General features: G+C 42.6%; 2 protein-coding genes across 4 annotated transcripts; one reads left to right on the forward strand and one right to left on the reverse strand.

The window, feature by feature from the left end:
• Window positions 1,556–9,481, reverse strand: LOC110430932. 3 transcript variants are annotated; one of them, XR_002448363.1, is made up of 6 exons: window positions 9,308–9,481; window positions 6,042–6,300; window positions 5,729–5,780; window positions 3,624–3,698; window positions 2,243–2,610; window positions 1,556–1,948 (listed from the first exon to the last, which is right to left on the reverse strand). XR_002448363.1 is itself a non-coding variant. In XM_021449168.1 (5 exons), the coding sequence occupies exons 1-5, from the start codon at window positions 9,463–9,465 to the stop codon at window positions 2,321–2,323; spliced, it is 834 nt and encodes a 277-aa protein (XP_021304843.1). In that variant the 5' UTR covers window positions 9,466–9,480; the 3' UTR covers window positions 1,581–2,320. The 3 variants fall into 3 exon arrangements, 1 of the variants encoding a protein (XP_021304843.1); XR_002448362.1 differs by lacking the exon at window positions 1,556–1,948 and adding an exon at window positions 1,987–2,093; XM_021449168.1 differs by having other exon boundaries at window positions 1,581–2,610; window positions 9,308–9,480.
• On the forward strand, window positions 10,547–16,579 carry LOC8065814 (ALG-2 interacting protein X). The gene is made up of 8 exons (XM_021446605.1): window positions 10,547–11,369; window positions 11,898–12,848; window positions 13,019–13,108; window positions 13,198–13,266; window positions 13,742–13,882; window positions 14,145–14,193; window positions 15,628–15,731; window positions 15,839–16,579. The coding sequence occupies exons 1-8, from the start codon at window positions 10,689–10,691 to the stop codon at window positions 16,358–16,360; spliced, it is 2,607 nt and encodes an 868-aa protein (XP_021302280.1). The 5' UTR covers window positions 10,547–10,688; the 3' UTR covers window positions 16,361–16,579.

A 16,606-nucleotide genomic window follows, 5' to 3' on the forward strand; every position in this document is an offset into this window, starting at 1 on the left:
CCATCCAGTGAAGGGATGACCAGACTTGGGCCTTGTTTAGTTCACCTTAAAAACAAAAAAGTTTTCAAGATTCCCCGTCACCTCGAATCTTGTGGCACATGCATGAAACATTAAATATAGACGAAAACAAAAACTAATTACACAGTTTAACTGTAAATCACGAGACGAATCTTTTGATCCTAGTTAGTCCATGATTGGATAATATTTGTCACAAACAAACGAAAGTGCTACAGTACCGAAAACTTTTCACTTTTCGGAACTAAACAAGGCCTTGATCCGGGAGCGCGAGTCCCGAGGCAACTTCACCTACACCTGAGTCCTCCGGACACGTGTCGACGGCTTCTGGTCGGCACCACTCGACCCCAAGGACGCCTTCTACCCGATCGCCTACGTCATGCCCGAGGGATCCCGGTTCGGCGGCCTCAACGACCGCCTAGGCGCCGGCAGGCGGCGACCGCGAGGCCGTGGAGGCCGCGCTTCCACGCCTGTCGGCGCTACCGCGGCCGGGTACCGGGACCTCAACTCTGTCCGTCTTCCGCGGGCGTGCTAACGCAGGAGCACCCGTTCTGCGTGACTGCGTGTTCAGTGACTGGCCCTACTCGTTCGTCTGGTGCTATAAGGCCAGTCTCAGTGGGGGTTTCACCAGGATGTCATGCACATTTATTAGGGCGTCATGTCAGCAAAACTGCACTTTTTGCATGAAACGAAGAGGAGAGAGAAGGAAGTAGTTTCACCATGGTGAAACTCCGCTAGCGTTGTTTCCCACGCGGTGAAATAGGATGAAATCTCCACTGAGGACTAAATCGTTTCACCATCTTGCATGTGATCCAATTATTTTACAGTAATTAAATGTTTTGCCTAGCCTAGGAAACATCAAGGTGAAACTCATGCATTGTGGAGGTTGTTTCATTGTTCGTTTCATTGATGCTCTGTCAGCAGATTTGTTTTGGAAACAGTGCATTAAAATGGGCCATTGAGGCTGGCCTAACTAACCAGCCTTCCCTTGAGACACCCTGACGGTGGTTATCTTTTAGCCTTCCCTTGAGACACCCTGACGGTGGTTATCTTTTCCAGAGAATAGTTACACATGCTTGACATCTTTTTTTTTAGTTCAAGTTCATGTCGATCACGAATACTAGCATTACAAAACTACAACCAAGAAACCTGTGAATACAACTGTCGGCGAATTGGAGAAGCTCGCTCGAAGCTGGTGAAAAGGCGCGCTCCAATTATTCTGCAATTCATATTCCGCTTACTAAAATTAGCTGCTGAAGAAACCTGATGTTTGGCTATTGATACATCCTTACGCAACAACATGAATAACTTATCACTTAATGACATGAATAGCCTCACTTCATGATATGATAATAACGATGCCTACAAAGCATAAGCTCGTACGTATATCTTGAGAAACGAAACTTCAATGGCCGTAAATTCTCCAGCCGAGCTTAAGGGCACGTAGCAAAGATACACACCATGCACACATGTAAGTAATAGGTTGCGATGATAATCAACTATTTCCCAACCAAATCTGCAGGCTGCAGGCCTCATAACCATGTACATCCATAATGGGGCAAATCTCCTTAAACTGATATTTGTATAGTTTTAGTCATTATTACAGAAGTCTGACAGCATGACAAAGATGTTATTCCAACAGCACCTACAGTTGTGTTGCAAGGTAACCCAGACGATGTGAAATGGGGTACATCCATAATGCGGCAAATCTCCTTAAACTGATATCTGTATAGTTTTAGTCATTATTACAGAAGTCTGCCAGCATGACAAAGATGTTATTCCAACAGCACCTACAGTTGTGTTGCAAGGTAACCCAGACGATGTGAAATGGGGTACATCCATAATGCGGCAAATCTCCTTAAACTGATATCTGTATAGTTTGTCATTATTACAGAAGTCTGCCAGCATGACAAAGATGTTATTCCAACAGCACCTACAGTTGGGTTGCAAGGTAACCCAGACGATGTGAAATGGGGTACATCCATAATGCGGCAAATCTCCTTAAACTGATATCTGTATAGTTTTAGTCATTATTACAGAAGTCTGCCAGCATGACAAAGATGTTATTCCAACAGCACCTACAGTTGGGTTGCAAGGTAACCCAGACGATGTGAAATGGGAAATGTACATCCATAATGGGGCAAATCTCCTTAAACTGATATTTGTATAGTTTTAGTCATTATTACAGAAGTCTGCCAGCATGACAAAGATGTTATTCCAACAGCACCTACAGTTGTGTTGCAAGGTAACCCAGACGATGTGAAATGGGAAATGCTGTTTCTCATAAGATGCAGCAAAATCACTCTCAAACACCAAACATCAGGCTGAACTTGGTGGCGAGGGGGACGGATATGATGGCAACTCCCAACGCGACTCCGAAGATACGGTGCGAGATAGAGAAAGTAGCGCTGAACTGTGGCTTCTTCAGAGGAAGATGAGGCGACAGTGGGCGGTTTGCTACAGGAGATGATAGGGGGCGGCTCGTGTGCAGGAGCCGATTTCCAGGAGTAGACATCTTTGGTGGCAGAGCAGCTAGAGGAGAAGATGTGTAGCCCCTGGCTTGCTCAGGATATGAGCTTGAACTACCAAGAACACCTGAAAGATGAATGTGACAAGTTTATAAGGGCCCCAAATTTATAATAGGTAAGTATATGCAATGAACTGCAAACATTGGCTGTGTTCAGCCTGCAGCTGCAGAGCAGCACCAACAAAAAGAGAAACAGCAGCAGCCATCGGAAGTAGCACTTCCTAACACATCCATTATATTCAAAAAGTACCTAAAAAACAACTCCCTAAATCGATTCCCTTTTTTTGGCAAAATGGGCCCTCAAAACACTATTGTAAAACAACTCCCTGTAAGCACTTGGTAAATCTCCCTCCAACTCACAAATATATGTCTCCATCCTGCGCTGCACATCCACCCAGGCAGCCCCCACCCCCACCCCTGTTTTCGAGCTTTAGGAAGCTAACTATTAAAGGAAGATAAAAAAAAGAGCTCCCTATTCATTTTGTTCATTTGGCATACTTCATCGTTTACTAAGTGACTTTTAAGGAGCTCTTGGAGATGCTCTAACCAGGAAAAAAAAGAATACTCAGTAATAATAATATGGTGGACATCTAAGTGCATTTCATCAAAGCGTATATAAAGAAACGTGACTGTAGTCTATTAAGGTATGTATATCAAACTATGCATCTAAAATCAAAATGAAAATAACATATATAGCTGAATTCATTAATGCTACGAGGCATGCTCAAAGTTTTGCCTCCAGGTAAGGAAGAGCAACTTCTGACTACATATTGTAAAATGATCGGAGAGATATGGCCACTATTGGCATCCATTCGTGCTAATGATATGACGGACCAGACCACAAAATAGTGATATACTGCTACCTGTCTCAACATAAGCCTCTAAGCTTCGAGAATGAAATGTTATAGTGTCATTTCCAGCCTCACACTACAGTAATACAGCATATCCTGAACAACATAATGTAGTTGGATTGATTATAGTGTGCTACAACTATCTCCTAATGGGTTTCAGTGTAACATTGATTATTGTCTTGAAACTACATGAGAGAAAACATATAACAAACCAGAGCAGTAGTTCTTACCACGGAGGGCAAATGGAGTCTCTCTCAGGGGTGCAAACTGAGTGTTGCTGTTATACTTCTCCATTCCTGCACAGCCTGCACAATAACCAATAATCATGGATTAGCATCAGCACAGAATCATGGTTTTGGTAAAAGAAAATTTGAATACAAATTTTTACCAAGCACAACATAGAAAGATTAAATGATATCAACTAAATTGGAGAATACCAAAATCAATTGTTCCTAATGAAGTTGGTGGTTTAGAAGATCCAAGTAAAGTATTTCAGCAATTTCTAGAGTCTAGACCCTAGTCAATCTCAATGCTAACCATTGTGACTATGTACACAGAGCTAAAAAGGATACATATGATAGAATAGAGAACATAAATTTGAGCATCGTAGCATACTGAAATTTCTAGCCACTTTACTTATGTTTAGAGAGCCTGACCGAAAATCCATATAGACATGCATTCTGTGTAAGCATGAGCATGAGTTGTCAAAGTCACACTATTGTAGCTAACTTACATTTTCGAGCAATCATCAACATCACTAATGAAGCAAACTACACAGGTCTATCCTACTATGTCCTGTGGACTTAACTGCATGAAGAGGAGAAACATGCAAAACTTGAGTTGTGGACTAATCATCAACATTCCTGTGGGGTGTTTTTAGTATTTAACTCTTTCGTTCCAAGCAAAAGAGTATTATTTGCGAATCATTCAGTGCCAGAGCATTGCTATACAAAACTTTCATAATTAACTTGCATGCTTGCCAAAGCGATGTAATGTTCCTTCTATTGTCAGTAAGGTAGCACTACCTTGCTTCACTGGATAGCTCAGTTTGTTCGGCAGAAGCTCTTTGTTGTTGTGAGACCTCTAGTGCCAGGTCCTAATGTTCCTTCCTGGGATCAAAGTGGATGAAAACTCTGATCCACCTAGTGTTGCTCTGGACCTTGCTGTGTTTTTTTTCTATTGATATTTTGTTCAGTTCAAGTGAATCCCCCCCACCCCCCATAGTAAGGGCCCGTTTGGCAGAGCTCCCAGAGCTGATTCTTTGTTGAATCCAGCAGGAGCTCTGCCAAACAATTTTTTAGAGAGAAGTGATTCTTTGATGATTCCGTGAAATGTTTCTCTAAAATGAACTAGGCGGCTGTCATGATTTCAAGAGTTTATGCTAAAGAATCAAAGAGAATCACTTTTCTCAGAGAATCAGCTTCCATAGAGAATCAAAATCAGATGGAGCTCTACCAAACAGGCCCTTATAATCTGAAACTACTTATATGAAGAGTTGATTACTTGATTTTGTGTAAACAACTAATGATACTGTGGTTTATCAGTGTTTCAATCATTATCCAAAAGTTCACTGCTATAAATGTAGTTATAAGTCACATCATTCAATTTTATTTGTAGTAAGAAAATCACAGGTAACTCTAACGTTGTATGTTTATCCTCTTCACGCATGTGAGTTAACAGGACTTAGTAGGATAGATAGGATAGACAATTATAGTTTGTTCCATTAGTGGTGTTGATGATTAGTGGAAAATGTAAGCTAGCAACAATAGTTTGACTGTATGACACCTCATGCCTAAGGTTTGCCATCCTAATTTTGTTTCTTTTAGCTAAGGGACCATGGGTGCCAGGTGGTGTTCAACATGCACGCCTATACACAAACAATGTGTATGCATACATTGTGGTTGTGGTAACAACTTCAGCAACCTCAGCAATAACTTTAAGCTGCTTGATAGCCAAACCATCCATCTAACCAATGATAAATTGCAATTAGAATTGGACATATACTTATCAAATTCACGTATGAAATGAAAAACAGCTTCAAAACTCATCTGTGTTCTGTATAGCAGCATAGGTTCAGTTAACGTTGGAAAAAAAAAATCAGAGCAGCTCAAAGTTAGAGCAGGACTTGAGATTCCCCATATTGAAAAGGCATCAAGACAATATACCTTGCACTTAATTTGCGATCCATGCAACTAAGTGCTACTGAATTAAGAGAGAACCAACCTAATAATAATGGTATAGAAAACTAACTTAAACGAATGGTCTGTTCCAATGCTAAAAAGCAGAACCTATGCAGCGAGCGCCTGGTATGTGAGAGGAATCGAGCAGGGTTTACCTTGCTGCTCCGGAGGAGATGGAGAGGCCTCCTTGCTGGCTACACAGAAGATCTGCAGGAAGGAAGAGGCAGAAGAGGTCAGGATGGAGAGGATCTGGGCAGCCGGCGGAGGGCCAACCCTAGTCTCCATGCGCAGAAAAAAAAACAATGGAGGATTATGTGCCGCGCCCAGTCGTGACTCGTGAGGGCAAGCCGGCGGTGATCCGGCCGCCCGATCCGCGAACATATCCGTGCCCGTGTCCCATGATCCGGGACGCGTGCCCAAAATCCATCGGAATCCCGGTCGGGAGAGGAGGCGCTGCGCGTTACTCACCCGAACGAAGCGAGCTCGGGACCGATTCTCCGCCGGAGGGACGCGTCTGGAGGCGGGGGGCGGCGGTGCGGTGAGAGACCAGAGATGGAACGAGGAAAAGCTTGCTCGTGCCTCCGCTGGCACTACGCCCTTTGTTCTGGGAGGAACAGCCCGGCACGGCCTGGTTGGCATCGTGCGTGGACTGACACGGCCTGGCCCGGCCGGCATCATGCCCAGGGCCTTGTTTAGGCCTTCCCCACCCAAAAACTTTTCATCCATCCTATCGAATTTTTAGACACATGCATAGAACATTAAATATAGATAAAAAATAAACTAATTACACAGTTTAGTTGAGAAATAGCGAGACGAATCTTTTAAGTCTAGTTACTCCATGATTAGCCTTAAGTGCTACAGTAACCCCATATATGTTAATGACAGATTAATTATGCTTAATAAATTTATCTTGTAGTTTCCTGACGAGCTATGTAATTTGTTTTTTTATTAGTTTCTAAAAACCCCTCCCGACATCCTTCCGACACATCCGATGTGGCACCCAAAAAATTTTCATCCCCAATCTAAACAGGCCCTTAGTTTCTTGCCGAAATTTTTCGCAACATTGTAGTATTTTCGTTTGTATTTTGTGATAATTATTGTCTAAATCATGGACTAACTAGACTCAAAAAATTCGTTTTGTAAATTTCGACCAAACTGTACAATTAGTTTTTATTTTTGTTTATATTTAATACGTCATACATGTGCTTAAAGATTTGATGTGACAGTGAATCTTGAAAGTTTTTGGATTTTGGGTGGAAGTAAACAAGACCCAGGTTGACATGGGCCATTAAACCATGCCGTGTTTAGCCGAAAGCTGGCACCAATTAGCCCGTTTATTTGGTTTGAGCAACATTATTGAAACTTTTATCTATAATTTTTTTTAGTAAAATAAAAAAAAACATCTTCAACAGTTTATAGCATCTTAATTCCTCATCTTTTTTATGTTCGCATATCTCCCTATCTAGCACGTAAATATGCGCGAGGGCTCCATGTTTAACATCGATTTTTTTTCTCATACTTAGCGGGGCTTTTCGTTTTTTTAGTGGGGCTCTTTGTTTCTTTAGCGGGGTTTTGTTTTTTTAGAAAACGAAATTTGCTAAACTGTTGAAGATATTGGTTTTTCTCCCTATATTATTTTGGGAGTTGATAAATAATAAGATTTGAGAAACGAATTTTACCAGATAATTAGAGATACTCTGTTTGTTGGGTATTTATCACCTATCTAGGCTCCCCGAAGCCACCATGACGATGTTTGGTGGCCTATTTACGGAGGATGACCCAACTATCATAGGGGCTAATAAAGGTAAATCACGACATGTTAATTTATGGAGCATAAAGAGTGACTAGAAAGTGAGTATCTCCAATAATTTGTCAAATAACTTTCTATATATAAATCTTTTAGCAAAGTGAGAAAAAACTCTCTCCATCAGTTTGATATATCAATTTCTCATCTTATCTAACTTCTCCTAGTCTAGCGCGCAAATATGCGTGTGGGCTCCGTGCTTGACATCGGTCTTCCTCCTTATGCTTAGTGGGGCTCTTCGTTTCGTTAGCGGGTTTTTGATTTTTGGAAACGAATTTTGCTAAATTATTAGAGCTAAAACCTTTTTTCCTCCATATATTATTTTAGGAGTTGGCATACAACAAGATTTGAGAAATGAATTTTGCGAAACGGTTGGACACGTTATGCGCTAAAAACAGTATAGGTGGGTATCGTAAGCTCGTGTCTCGTGGCAATAAGCCAATAATTGAGATGACATGACTGTCGCACTTGAAAACAAAAATACATCCAGATGTGTTCGCCTACGTCTAGCTCTTTGCAGATTTACGGTTCACAGGCATACTATCGCCCTTCATTGTTTGTTGCAAAGCATGGCGTGGTGCTGCAGCCTGCAGGGGCAATTCCACCTCCATCCATGGCCAGATTTGCCAACCGCTCCATTACCATGCATCATGGGTGTTTACTCCAGTTACCATTCGTCATGCGAGATGGCGGGGGATCATCAGGGCTGAATCCCTGTCTTGGTGTAGCTTCGATCCCCATATGCTACTATTCATTCATATATCCTAGAAAGCATCTTACTCTCTACGTCTCGAAATAAAGTGCGTTCTAGCATTCACAACAAAAAAAAATATTTACTTAAATAAAAATATATGATCCGCTGCTTTCTTTTTTTATTTATTCTCTCTTCTACTTAAATAATGAAAGTAATTCCGTGCTTACCATATTTTCGATAAGAAAACATAGATTCCACTCTTTATAATCGTGTAAAATATGATTGAAAAAAATTAAATGAGGGGTACATGTATCCATTACTCTCTCTTGTTTTGTCTGAGAATAGCTACAATACACTATATTTCACGACAGAGAGAGTATCAAGTTTGGTAATTGGTAACGCTATAAGCAAAGGGTTCTATACCTATTTTTGGTCTTCTCCAACGATAAAAGCAAGCGAATCCTTCTTGTAAATGGGTCTCAAGGAGAGAAATATTTGGGTTATACATCTACTGATATCTAAAATGTGAGTTTTCTATATAGGTGTATTGTTAGAGACTATAGATATTACGTTGAATACCCATTTTAGATGTAGACATATCTTAATGAAAAGAATTCAGCTTGGTTAAATATAGAGCGTACAACAAACATAATATTCTCTAATTTCTTAGTTTGTGTTTTTGTTTCATGACGATTTGTGTATGTAGTAACTTATTATTTCTCTATATATCTATATCTATATCTATATCTATATCTATATCTATATCTATATCTATATCTATATCTATATCTATATCTATATCTATATCTATATCTATATCTATATCTATATCTATATCTATAGACATATTTTTGTCTGGCCTCTTCCCTAAACCAGCTTCGACTCGGTCACGCCTAATTCCAAATCCAAGCCGGACAGGAGGAGGCAGACGCCGTGCAATCCGCCAGAGCTCCTTCGCAGCGTCGCGCAGAGTAGGAGCCCGCGTTCCCAGCTCCCGTGGCCTGGCGCCTGGCCGGAGGAGCTGGCACACTCCTTGGCTGCGTCGCGCGGAGTACAAGCCCGCGCTCCTGGCTCCCGTGACCTGGCAGACGGAGATCTCGGCACATGGGACTCGACGTAGGGTGGCACGAGAAGATCTCGACGGAGGGGACTGGATGGAGGGCGGGCGCGATGACGACTTTGGGGATCTCGGCGTAGGGAACCAGATGAAGAGAACGAGAGAAGGGGATGGTGTACCAGCAACAACGTTGGACAACAATGGCGGCGGCGTGGCCTCCCGACGTCGGACGGCGGCGAGGACGCTGGGTCGAGCGGCGTGGCCTCCTCACGTCAACCGGTGACAGTGAATCCTCTCTGCGTCGGCTGGCAGTGGCGGCGCTGAGGTGGAACGGCATAGCGTCTCAGGATAGCATCGATTCAGGCGCGCGGCGGGGCTGGGACCTGGGAGACCTGGGAGCGTCTTCATCTAATGAAATGCCTTCACTGTCTTCACTCACCCCTAACGCAAATGGGCCTCCAGCCCAGAAGTGAAATAATGGTAGCAAAAAAGTTCTAAAAAACAAAGAAAAATGGCAAAAAAAAGTTAAAAATAATAAAAACTAAGATTCAATTTGTGGACCTGAGAAGTAGAATATCATTACGTTAAGGAATCGTACAAGTTAAGTTCAACAGGGAAATATATATACCTAATAATAAATTGTAAAAATTTTAGTTCACCACGAAATTCTGTTCACCAGTCCATCCGTACAGGACTATGATTCTTTACCTAATATTTAATCATAAAAATTTCGGTCTGCCTACTTTTTTTGTACGCCCATAATATATGACCACAGCCCGGCCAGATCAGTTGAGTTCAAGTAGGATACAGAGTCTGATCCGTTCCCAAATTTCAACGATGCAATAAATTAATTACGGTAGCGACAGAGACCCAACTAATAAAAAAATCTATTGTAATAGCGAACGTGTAAATTTTTACTTAATATTTAATCATGTAAATTTCAGTCTGTCCACTTTTTCAATTTGCATAGGGCTAGCGACGGGGACGTTATGTTGGAGTGGTAGACAAAAACCCTATGGTCAAGGTAGGACGTCATGGGAGGTTGGTGAGGCGGTGATACTATGTGAGGTGCCCACTGTCGAGAGCAAAATTGGAGGCAGTGCCGGTAAATAGGAAGAAGGATCATACAGTTCCCAACAATACGATCCTTCTTTCGTAGCAATGCACGGACATATTTCCTAGTACTATAAAAGTAGTATAAAAGTAGGGGTAATTCCTCTTGTTTCCCTTCGAAAATAAAAGTGAGGTTTACCCGTAGACGAGTATGGGCCTATGGGGTGGTAGAGGTCAAAACTGACGACCCCGTTCCGTTCCGACTTCGACCCACGGCCCCACCAAGTCAGTCAGCCAGCCCGCGCCCACACGGATCTCAAGGCACCTAGCGTCCTCGACGCGGCGAAGCATCCTCTTCCACAGTTTCCTTCCTCTAGTTGCCTTTCCAGAGCGACAACTCCCAACTCCCCAAATTTCCTTCACCCGAAAGCCCCCAACCCCACCCCATCCTCCGATCCCCTCCCCTTCCGCCTCGCCTCCGGCCACCGCGTCCGCCCCCCGACCCTGATGGCGTCGGCGGCGTGGTCCTCTAATGTGATGCTCGCGATCCACGAGAAGAAAACGACTGCCACTGATCTCTACCGCCCGCTGCGCCTCTACATCGCCTCCGTCTACTCGGAGCGCGAGGCCGCCGCGGCCGACGACGACCTTACCGTGGTGCGAGACCTCCGCGCCGCTGTCGAGCAGCCCTCCCTCCCGGACCCGTCCTCCCTCGAGCAGCGCCGCGACGCGCTGCTCGCCTACGCGCGGGCTCTGGCGCTCGTGGAGCCCCGGTTCCCCATCTCCCCCGACCGCGCCCACGTCCACTCCCTCACCTTCACCTGGCACGACGCCTTCAAGGGGAACAAGAAGTGCGCCCTCGCCTCCATCCACCTCGAGAAGGCCTCCGTGCTCTTCAACATCGGCGCCGTCTACTCCCAGATCGCGCTCGCCGCGGACCGCTCCACCGACGTCGGGATCAAGACCGCGTGCGGCGCCTTCCAGAGTGCGGCGGGGGCGTTCGCGTGGCTCAGGGAGAGCGGGGTCGCGGCCAAGGCTGTCGCTGCGGGGGCCACCACTGTGGACATCACGCCCGAGTGCGCCGGCATGCTGGAGAAACTCATGCTCGCGCAGGCGCAGGAGTGCTTCTTCGAGAAGGTCATAGGTGGAGGGAAGCCACCCGCGCTGTGCTCCAAGGTGGCGCGGCAGGTGCGTGGTTACTTCCTGTTGTTCAGGTTTTGCGGTATGGGAGCTTAATTTAGATTGATGTGGAATGAATGAAAGCTCTGAATGTTTCTTAAGTTGTTTAAGCATTTACAATATGTTTACCAGCCATAAGTGAATTCATGATGTTGTAGTGTTGAGGACTTATAACTAAGAGAATTATAGGATGCTGAACCCTACTAGGGAAGTCCATTTATCTAACATCAAGGTAAACCTAATTCTAGAAAAATTCTGTAGGCCTATGCGGTGGTTAACTTGTTTGATTGAATCATATTTAGGACTCAAGCAAGCTCATGTGTGTATCCAGTTGTGAGATTAGTTCCTACAGTTGGTTTGATTTAGTTATATATGATATGATGACTTAATTGTATATGAGTTGCACGGTTCATTTTAGCTACTATTAATACAGCATATTCTTTCATGATGCCATACAGTTCTTTCTTCTGCAAAACTTTGGTGTCAGTGTGCTATCTAACTAATTCTTCGTCATTACATGTTCACATATCTTTTCAGGTGGGCATATTCTATGAAGAAGCATACGCAGCTCTCAGTGCACCTCCTCTAAGTCAGCACTTTGATAAGACATGGGTGTCCCATGTCCAGCTGAAAGCTGCTCAATTCTACGCCGATGCTTGCTATAGGTATTCATTAGATCTTCATCAGAAAGAAGAAATTGCTGAGGAAATTGCACGTTTAAAGATTGGTATGAGTGCCTTGGCAGATGCTAAGAAGGCTGCGAAGGGAGTTGCTGCCCAGCTTCTGGATTCTGTGAACAAGCTGGAAACTAACATGAAAACCAACTTGGAAAGGGCTATGAAGGAGAATGATCGTGTTTACCTGATGCGGGTTCCAGCTGCTGGTTCCTTGGGAGCCCTCCCTGCAGCATCCCTTGTAAAGCCTACCTCTTTGGCAGAAGTTTTAGATGCCAGCAAGGAAAGGCTTTTTTCATCACTTGTGCCTGATGGCAGCATGAAAGCACTCTCTAAGTACACAGAGATGCTAGATAATATTATCCGGACCCAAGCAGAGAAATTGCAGCAAGCCAGTGAGATCACTAGAGTCAGGCTGAAGGAAATGGACTTACCAGATTCTATTCTTTCATTGGAAGGAAATATAACCTTGCCCTTGGATCTCAAGGAAGACGTAGAGGCTGTGCAGATAAGTGGTGGCCCTGCTGGCTTAGAATCTGAGTTGCAGCAGCTTAGGGATTTGAGCAGGGTCAATCAGGAACTACTTGTTCAGACTGAAGAGCTTCTACAGAAGGAGGCGAATGAAGACGCTCAATTTCGTACACAATTTGGGAGTCGCTGGACTAGACCTCAATCAAGCACCCTAACCAAGAATATTCAGGATAGATTGAATCTGTTTGCTTCTAATCTGAAGAGAGCTGCTGATAGTGATTCTCTGATCGAACGAGGCGTGAAGGAGAACTATCCATTGATGTCTATCCTTGACAAAAGACCGGTGAGAGATTAACATTACTATATAACATGAAACTAAAAGTATAATTAGCATTGAACATTTGAGTGGATTACTTATCTTTATTTGCTACCCAATGAACCGTGACTCTTTTCTGTGATCATCATTTTATTCTTCATATCTAGATAGTTACACATACCTGTTCTCTGTTGCAGATAGAGTCTGCACTTCCAAGTATTTCCAGGCCTATCATGTCCTTGGATGGGAATGAAGATGCCATTGTTGGAGCCCTGAAACAAAGCTTGGTAATGTACATTAGTTTTTATAGCTGCTAGAACATGTAGTTAGACTGTTTTTTTTTTACTTGGCAAAACTTACTTTTATTTGTCAACAGAGACAACTGGAGGCTCTTGGAGCACAAAGGGCAGGTCTTGAAGACATGCTCAAAGAAATGAAAAGAAAGGTGTAACTACTGTTCCTGTATTTTTCATTGTAGTTCATTTTTCACGAGATTTTTCTTGGCCGTATCTGTAGAATACATTTCATCTGGTGCTAGCATTAAATTACAAGCCATGGGTCTGTTTTACCTTCTCAGTGAACATATCATGCTTAAAGTTTTAATGTTCTTCCCTCAAAAAAAAAGTTTTAATGTTCTTGGCTTCTTGGAGTGCTGTATTAGTACTAATTCATCATGGGCTCCTATGACTATGAGTGCCTTTATGTGTTCTGTTGTTGCCGACTAAGTAATATTCTGCTTTGCATTGCCCCTTTCAAATTCCACTTCAATTGTTCGAGAAAAAAATTTTCACATGACAAGATTTTATGGTGGTCCTGATGGATTGCTTTTCAAGTTTGTTAGTCCTTCAACTAGCTGAAATTCATTCACCATCTTTCATTACTTAGTATTTTATTGTGCTAAGAAGATCAATTTTTGCCAGGACGATATATTGCCTAAGTTGATGACTGGTGTGGGATCACATGATGATCTTTTCAAGAAGGAGCTTGCTAAGTATGATCCTATCTGTGCTGATATTGCTGATAACATTGTGGCACAGGAACAATTATTGCTACAAATACAGGTAAACAGGCATGCCTGATAAATAATGGTGGTGCAGTCCGCTTTGAGACTTTCTTTGTGTTAAATTTGCGTAAAGTTCTGTCATCAACATAGGTGTATTAAAACTGAGTAGTAGCGTCATTGTTTTGAAATTAAGTGATTTAACTCCAGAGATGAGAAAAGGAAGAAACAGTGGGAGAACTGTTTATAAGAGCCCAATGCCCTATATTTTGTCATGTACTTTCGTCTTGTGTCTGACATTTGGATACTGGATCCTTGCACAGGCACAAAATGAGCAATTTGCTGCTGTATTCAACCTAGAGGATTACAAAGGTAACCTTTCTGGGACTTTTTTTGTGTCACAGTTGTGATAGAATGCCTTTACATTTTACTTTCATAACTTGCTGTATACATTGAATCTCTTTAGGTATTCTAATTTTCCTAATGCCAACAAAGTTTTACAGTTATTGCTTGAGGGCCCCTCTGTCCCTTTTTAAGTGTCGCTATAGTATTCGTGCTAGTCAAAGTTTCTTAAAGTCGACTAGGTTTGCAGAAAATGTTAGCAACATTTGTATATCCAAATAAGTTTATTATAAAAACAGATTCAACGATCTACCTAATGATACTAATTATGTATCATTAATATTATTTTTTTTCTTATATATTTGATCAAAGTTGGGTATGTTTGAATTCTTGGAAAGTGAGAACAACAGTTAAAGAGGGACAGAGGGAGCATGTTCTAATTTTTCAGCAAATTATCTGCTTCAACTGTCCATGTGATGTACCGCTGCCTTTTGCACTTTCAACTTGTATTTTAACAACTTTATTTTTTATTATTTGCCTTATGGATGGTAGCTATCATACAGTATTTTATTTTTGTAATGTTCTTTCCATTCTTGAGCCCAGCAATTACAGTGGTTCCCTAGATCATGCTGGCTGGTTGGGTAGTTATTGGTTCGTGGGCATTTTTGTGCAAATTTCAGCAATTTGTCTGCTTCAGTTGTCTATAATCTTCCTTAGCAGGCTAGGTGTTGCTTGTATGCATGTCTTTTCCTGCATGTGCGCCATTTTCTGGAGTAACTTCAAATTGATACTGCTCTGCTTAATTTCTACTCCCTCTGTTCCAAACTAGAGGTCACTTTAGCTTTCCCCTAAGTCAAACTTCTCTAACTTTGACTAAGTTTTTAGAAAAAAACAAATATTAACATCTACAAGTTCAAATAAAGGCACTGTCAAGACATATTTCATGGAGAACTTAATGAAACTGATTTGTGTTGCAAATGTTGATGTATTTTCTATTAAACTTAAATCAAGTTAGATAAGTTTGACTGCCTTGTTTAGTTCACCCCGAAAACCAAAAAGTTTTCAAGATTCCCCGTCACATCGAATCTTTCAACACATGCATGAAGCATTAAATATAGACGAAAATAAAAACTAATTGCACAGTTTACCTGTAAATCGACGAATCTTTTGATCATAGTTAGTCCATAATTAGACAATATTTGCCACAAACAAATGAAAGTGCTACAGTAGCGAAATCCAAAATCTTTTCGCATCTAAACAAGGCCTTAGGACAAAAATTGACCTATAATTTTGAACGGAGAGGGTAACCTGTAATCATTGCTGACATGGAACTGTTATCACAGTCAGGTGCTATTATTTTTTAGATCCCTAGGAGTCAGATCTTTGAACAATGTAATATGTAATTCTTTTTCTTTGCACAAAGCTAATGTGTAATTTTGATTTGTTAATCTCCTTTTTCTTCAGCTGCTCGTGAGAGATGCTACAAGCAAATCGCTGCTGCTGTTGCTAAATATCAGGAGTTCAAAAAGAACATTAACGAGGGCCTAAACTTTTATGTGACTTTACAGGTGTGATTGCATTTCCATTTTCATTTTGTTCCATTTGCATTGAACATAGGAATGCTGGTGTCTCCTCTCGAATGGGCCACTGATTCTGGGATGATCCCTGTGTACAGGAAGCAATAGGCAAAATAAAGCAGCAGTGCAGTGACTTTATAATGACCCGAAACATTCAATGCCGTGAAATGATCGAAGATGTGCAGAGGAAGCTAGCGGGTTTCAGCTTCTCGTCCTCCGGCCACTCTTCTTTGCAGAGGAATGCTTCTGTGCCACCTGATCAGAGCAGCCCATCACCACCGCCGCATGCTCAGGCTCCCTATGCCTCTACACCTGGGGTAGACTCAAGGCCTGGATATTCTCAACCGGAGCCAAGACCTTCATACTCACAGCCATACCCCTCATCCTATGGCGCGCCACCGCAACAGCCTCCATACAGTGCACCACACCCTGGTCAGTACCAGCCACCAGCGCATCAGCCGCCTCCTGGTCATGACTATGGTCAGCCGGCATATCCTGGATGGCGTGGTCCATATTACAATGCCCATCAGCCGCAGCAATCTGCGCCATATCCACAGCCACCGTACAATGCCCCTGGGGCTTACCCTCCGCACCAGAGCAACTATTACAGGCCTCAATAAGTCATCTTGTGGTTGCTGCAACTATTTGTTTGTTTCTTTTCCATTGGATCTTACCATTGAGGAGTACATTATCTGGCGTACTGCATACGAGAGTTTGGGTGGTGTAATATCAGGTTGATTAGAAGGTATAGCTTGTATGATTTGTACGTATAATAATGTGCTGGATGTGTTGTAATACGCGGCTACATTCTCATATGCATATTGCAACACCTACGTCTATCTCAGCATCTCCCCTTTGCGTGACTG

The sequence above is a fragment of the Sorghum bicolor genome, chromosome 1 (assembly GCF_000003195.3).
Source record: "Sorghum bicolor cultivar BTx623 chromosome 1, Sorghum_bicolor_NCBIv3, whole genome shotgun sequence".
Classification (NCBI taxonomy): Eukaryota; Viridiplantae; Streptophyta; class Magnoliopsida; order Poales; family Poaceae; genus Sorghum; species Sorghum bicolor.

Coding starts and splice junctions, on each gene's coding strand:
- LOC110430932 (XM_021449168.1), bottom strand. CDS start 9,465: ATGCCGTTCCACCTCAGCGCCGCCACTGCCAGCCGACGCAGAGAGGAT. Junction 3,699..5,728: donor ATCTCCTCCGGAGCAGCAAG/GTAAACCCTGCT, acceptor GTTATTGTGCAG/GCTGTGCAGGAATGGAGAAG. Junction 2,611..3,623: donor GACTCCATTTGCCCTCCGTG/GTAAGAACTACT, acceptor TTCATCTTTCAG/GTGTTCTTGGTAGTTCAAGC.
- LOC8065814 (XM_021446605.1), top strand. CDS start 10,689: ATGGCGTCGGCGGCGTGGTCCTCTAATGTGATGCTCGCGATCCACGAG. Junction 11,370..11,897: donor GCTCCAAGGTGGCGCGGCAG/GTGCGTGGTTAC, acceptor ATATCTTTTCAG/GTGGGCATATTCTATGAAGA. Junction 12,849..13,018: donor CTATCCTTGACAAAAGACCG/GTGAGAGATTAA, acceptor TCTCTGTTGCAG/ATAGAGTCTGCACTTCCAAG.